This window comes from Montipora capricornis, chromosome 2 (assembly GCF_036669925.1).
Source record: "Montipora capricornis isolate CH-2021 chromosome 2, ASM3666992v2, whole genome shotgun sequence".
NCBI classification, from domain to species: domain Eukaryota; kingdom Metazoa; phylum Cnidaria; class Anthozoa; order Scleractinia; family Acroporidae; genus Montipora; species Montipora capricornis.
Genome location: NC_090884.1, coordinates 52,471,767 through 52,477,774, shown reverse-complemented (window position 1 = coordinate 52,477,774; position 6,008 = coordinate 52,471,767). Strand labels below are relative to the sequence as shown.

The 6,008-nt window shown below is 42.6% G+C and overlaps 1 protein-coding gene across 1 annotated transcript; it reads right to left on the bottom strand.

Annotated features, from left to right (window-relative positions):
* Window positions 1-1,712: 1,712 nt before the first annotated feature.
* On the bottom strand, window positions 1,713-2,291 carry LOC138037496 (circumsporozoite protein-like). Its single transcript, XM_068883414.1, has one exon. It carries the CDS (start codon window positions 2,289-2,291, stop codon window positions 1,713-1,715), a length of 579 nt encoding a protein of 192 aa, XP_068739515.1.
* Window positions 2,292-6,008: the final 3,717 nt, after the last annotated feature.

Genomic DNA, 6,008 nt, shown 5'->3' with positions numbered 1-6,008 from the left:
TGCAAGTCTTACGATGGCTGAAACTATTTTCAACTCCGCTTTCAAGAAACGGTACTCCTTAGAAGGATTGAGGATCTGCGACATGGTGGAAGAAACAGCCATGTTAGGGTACCATTGTGAAAGTAAGATTATTGCTAGAACACCACAGCAACGGGAAAGACATGAAAAGCGCCCTAAATTTTGTCTTACAACGCTTTTACCCTCTATTTTTCATTGCTACAAAGTGATTAGCAGGATAAGATGAAACTCTTTGTTTAAATAAAAACACCCTCTGGAGCCATTCATGCAGAGCTACCTTCATAACTGAAAAATTAAGGTGGCTCTGAATCGCTTCAGATAATTTTTTGAATGAGGATCGGTACAGATCAAGACCTGATTTTGACAAACATTAAGGTCCAAAGAAAGAACAATAAACTGTGTTCATAACGTTTGGAGCCGTGTTCCATCGCACACTTACCAAAGTTTAAGCTGGCGTGCATTGCTACCAAGAAAAAACCTAGTTATTTTGGCGAAGGAAATACATCGTTTGCAATAAGACTCAAGAGAGATGGTATCGCGATCCCTGCTGAACCCAGGTACATGACTATAAAGTATTGACACTTTGGTCCCAGCATCAGCTCCTCGCCCTTACATAGAAACATGCTTTGTTTTGATCGTTGTTCTGCGGATGATTTATGGAGTACATCATGTAGAGTGCTCCATGATAAACTAAATGAAAACAAAAACGAACCATCACTTTCTTTGGACCAGCTGCATAAATCAGTGTTACCTAACATTATACAATGCATTTAGAAACTGTCTATTAATTGATTCATAATTCACGCGGAAACTTAACGAAAGGTTTATGTATCGATAGCTGTCCGGGTACAAACATCTTTATGTGTCCTGGCTTTATATTTCTTTGTTGTAACGGCTAGCAAGGCCATTACTAAATGCTAACGTTGAGTGAGTAGTTTTAAATACATATTTTATCGGAACCTGTTGAACCTAAAATTGAAACAAGTTCCGATCCTCTTTTTTAAAATCGAAAAAAATGTGTGTACTTTGGCAAATAAGATTCAATTGATTGATGTTCTAACGATTTACTAAAAAATCGTCGTTTTATGTGAACTTTTTAATTTGTATGATTTTTTTTCAAATTTAGTATAAGGATAGGGAAAAACGAATTGCTGTCATAGGAGACTAAGGCCGAAAACCACTAAATTCTGCTATCTACAACGTGATTTTTCTTCAGAAAGTAAAAATCTAGCCTAAATTTCTGTATTACCATCTGTGTAAGAACCTGTTTAAGCTAAACTTTAAAATGGAAGCTTCTTACACGTGGGGTTTTACTGTGTTCGCGTCGGTGTTGATAGCCTAAACTGCCACCAACATTGTGAACATTTTATTTGCTTTTAACCCATCCACCTGAAAAACTCGACCGAAGAGCGCCCCTACGAAGCAGAAGGTCAACAATGTAATTTTAAGAGACGAAACTCGACTCGTCAATTATATTGTCACTATTATTGTGGTATTGCAATAAATTGTGTACTTACACGCTGTTACCGCTCCACTGGCGGTAACAGATGCTGCTGCTGCAGCGCTGGCTGAGGCAATAGCAGATGCGGATATTGCAGCAACTGCTCCAGCTCCTCCCCCTGATTGTGCCCCTGCTCCAGCTATGCCGGCTCCACTTGCAGCTATGGAGCCACCAGAGATTCCCTTCATGACACCTACCACGATAGGCACACCGGAGGTAACACCAAAACACTTAAGCTTGCCTGTGCTCCAGCACTAACTCCTACTGAAGGTTCCCGCACCTGCAGCTGCTTCAGCACCACACCAGCACCTGCACCAGTCTGTCCTAATGCTCCAGCTCCAGCTCCAGCTCCAGCTCCAGTCGCAGCACTGGCCCCGCCACCACCTGCAGCACCACCGTTGCACCACCCGTTGCACCTCCCGTTGCACCCCCCGTTGCACCTCCCGTTGCACCAGCAGCACCACTTGCAACCCCCATTCCGCCTGCCTCCAGCTGCCCCTTCAGCCCCAGCTTGGCCTCCCCCTGCGTCGGTTGGCTTCTCAGTTGGTTTCTGTCCAAAAATATTAAAAACACGGCCACTCTGCATTTGTGCCATTAAACTCTTCTGAACTGTTTCCAATGCGATCATGTGGGCGATTCTTTTTCCGGCTTCTTCGCCGGCTTTAATTCCTGCCTCCTCGCCAGACTTAGCTCCTGCCTCTGCTCCAGCCTTTGCTCCAGTCTTTGCCCCTGCCTTGGCCCCACTAAAGACACCTGACTTGGGCTCCAGCATACGCACCGACCGTGGCAGCATGCACTAGAGAATTGTTACCAGTTATCACAGCTGAAAATAATTGAAAAACGTATTTTACTTGAGTCGAAGTCATTCGAAATTCAGCGTCAGTTAGCCTGCGAACAAGGTCATTGCAAAATGTTACGTGTTGATGGGTTGCGAAAGGAGATACACGAAAGAGGGATCGCCCAGCCCCTAAGGGATGAACTAAAAGGTACCAAAGTGTATTCGAATCTCCGACCCCTCGCAAGCTCAGTGATTGCAATCTCGAATAACGACCCCTTCGATTTCTTTCAGACTGAGCGAGAAAAAGTACTTGATTGGTGGCAAGTGCCATTGCTAGTATATTTGAGAATAAAGCCATTATTAGATATCTAGGTAAGAATGGTCCTTTTTCATTTTTGTCCATATGCTACTTACAAAATTCATTATCATTTAAAGACATTAAAATGTTTTGCTTACGGACAGTGCTAACATTGCCAGAGGGTACTGGAATCGACACACCCGGTATTCCTGAAGGCAATCCTGGAATTAGCGTCTTTTTCGCGCCATTCTCTGAAATAAAGGCTGGCATAATTATGCAACTCAAAATGGAATATTTAACACTGTCACTGTCAAATATGTATTTGTATCATCCTTACTGTCTTTTGTCTCTGCTACTGAATTTTTCAGAGCGTAGGAATCAGTGGCTATAATTTACGAGAGCGGGAAGCGTTCGCCTACGAGGAAAATGTTGTTTTGCTTCATTAAATCGACCTCATATTTATATGCATCGTCCTTTCCTTCGGGAAAGTCGAGCACTGCGCTCGTATACGGTGTTTACAGTTAGAGATTCTACCTGTATTTTCTGTATTTACACTGCGTTTTCAACGGTTAAAGTTTTCAGCAATAGCATAGGTAATTTCTTTTGTAAAAACGTTTTTCTAATGTGACAGTCTTTCGTAGCTTACCAACTGGATTTGACGACAACGGAAGGATGAAAACAAATCAGTGAAAGTATATTGTAGTAAAATCTGTGATGACTGCACGTTTACTAAATTCTGAGGTTGTTGGTAAACTCCTCTGGAGGCTATCTTTCAGTCCGTACCTCTATATCTCTTTTGGGTAAACCACTCTCAAAGCCACTTCTTCCAGTTTGTACTTCTATGATTCTTTTGCGTTTTTTGGATAATGAATGGAAGTGCAATGACAAGCCATTCATTGGTGTGATTTATGCTGTCTTTATTAAACAAGCCCCAAAAGCATTTTGGCCTGCAAACTACATTGTTTTAAACAGAATTAAGTGATTAGGGTGTCATGTGAAGTGGCAGTTTTCTACCCCATATGAACCATGTGAGCGTTAGCCCTACTAATGGAAATCAGGGGCGTAGCCAGGATTTTTTGGAGGGGTGGGGGGGGGGGGGGGGTGTTCCAAATTGGTTCCAACGAAAACGGTTGGTCTAAAATCCTTACATTACGAAACGTACAAGACTTTGTCGTTTACGCTATGTAAACATAAGACGCCTTGGTTGCCGTTGAGCGAACGTGTTTATCGCTTCCTCGATGTTTATGTCTCGGTGGTAATTGATGTTCATCAACGCCAGCCCAGACTCTCGCTCGCTTGACATGGTCAACCTCAGGTATGTTGTTAACCTCTTAGTGTACTGAATGACCGCGCTCACATTTAGCTGACGTTATCGGCAACGTGCACAACATGCGGATCAAGGTGTGGATGTTAGGAAAGAACTCTCGATCGCATACACCTTATTCCAAAATGGCCGCCATTTTAGTATTCTTTTGTTTCATTGTAAACTGGCCCTTTTGGCCTCGCTTTCAAACGTAGAATTCAAAAGAATATTTAACCTTGAACGAGGCCAACAGGGCCACTTTGCAATCAAACAAAAGAATACTAAAATGACGGCCATTTTGGAATAAGGTGTATGCTGCGAGTGTCTGAACTGCACTGGTGGGGAGGTCGGCATCCTCAGTGCTGCACCACTTTCTCTTCTATCACAGGAGCTCAACATCAACCACATGAGGAGAAGGAAGGTCGTCCTCATAAAACTCCAGCGCTGCTTCAATGTCAGGATTTCTGTCTCATGTCTCCGAAAATGCAAGTGTAACGCAAATAGATAACACAATGACGTTCACTGTACTTATTGTAAGCATAGAACAAAACGAAGAATTTTAGGAATCGAGAGTCCATTACACTCTTGCTGGGATAAAATCACTGTTAAAAATAGGAGACGGGGGGGGGGGGGGGGGTTCCTTGGCGCGAGAGGGGGGTTCCGGAACCCCTGGAACCCTTCCCTGGCTACGCCCCTGGAAATGGGCCCACACAAGGACAGAGAAAAACTCTGACCAGGGTGGGAATTGAACCCAAGACCTTCGGGTTAAAACACCGCTGCTCTACCGACTGAGCTACAAGGTCAGACGGGGGCAGGCTGTGGGAACTGAAGATGTTAGAGTCACGGCAATAAACAAGGAAGGCTTACGCTTTTTGCCGTGGCCGTGTAACCAACGCTCACATGGTTCATATGGGGTAGAAAACTAGCACTTCACATTACACTCTAATCAGTTAATTCTGTTGAAATATAAATGCTACAAGGCCAACGTTTGCAAAAATCGTAACCCTCCCTTACACTGTTTTACAGTGCGACATGCCTTAACGTGGCCATCTAACCAGGGTGTGCGAATTTATTTGACAGCTCCCCCTCTCCTTGCGAAGTTCGTACGGTTGTAAGTTGAACACCGTTGAATGAGTTGTTTGAGTTGACGTTCTTACACGTAGTTGTCAAATGTGAAAGTTTGTTGGGTGGCCACAGTAAGGCGCGTCGCACTGTAAAGTCGTCATTGGCACCAATCCGTTTAGCTTATTTTCTCAATAGTCTCGACACTGGTGGTGAAAGACTAAACGCTGTCTTATTGCTGTAGAGTGTGTCTTAAATCGATAGCTATGAAAATTCATTAAACGTTTTCCGGAGCCCTGAGTTGTTTCCTAAACTTACTCTATTTTTGACAGGAAAAATTGGAGAAAAACCCCAGAATAGACTTGGCCATTGTCTTTGACTATAACTCTACTAAATAAATGAAAATAATTGTGGATTAAGAAGTGATACTTGTGAAGGGCAATGTCTATCTTTGGTTACATTGGATCAAAATATTCATTTTTGCTAAAAGGCAAATTTTCTTTGCTGCATTTCTCGAGCGTGCGAATCAGTGATTTTAATTTACTTGAGCAAGAAGGGTTCACCTACCAGTAACACGTTGATTTGCTCCGATGATTCGGCGTCGAGGTTTAGTTCCTCTCCCATTACTGATCAACGACACCAAAGATAAAATTAGTAGCACAAAGAAGGCCCGAAGAATTTTCATTTCACAACCACTTATCGCCTCATGAAATGCATTTGTGTGCAACAAAAATTGTTATTGGGACTAAATGGAAACAATAAAATGAAAATATTTAGCTGAAGTTCCCAGCAATGATGATTCTTTCGGTAAACTTGAATGAAACGTGCCACCCGCAGGGTTTGACCTCTTGTTAAGCTCGAGTGATGTAATACCATATTGGCATTCATCCCTGTTTGAGGCGACAAAATAACAAACACATCAAAATTAATTGCAATGTCAGAAATAAGGTTGCCTACAATTTATTCTTTACAAGTGGGGAATATATAACCCATTTTAACTTTCTCTTTTACAAGATGAACCCACTTCGAAAAAATAAATTAAATGGGC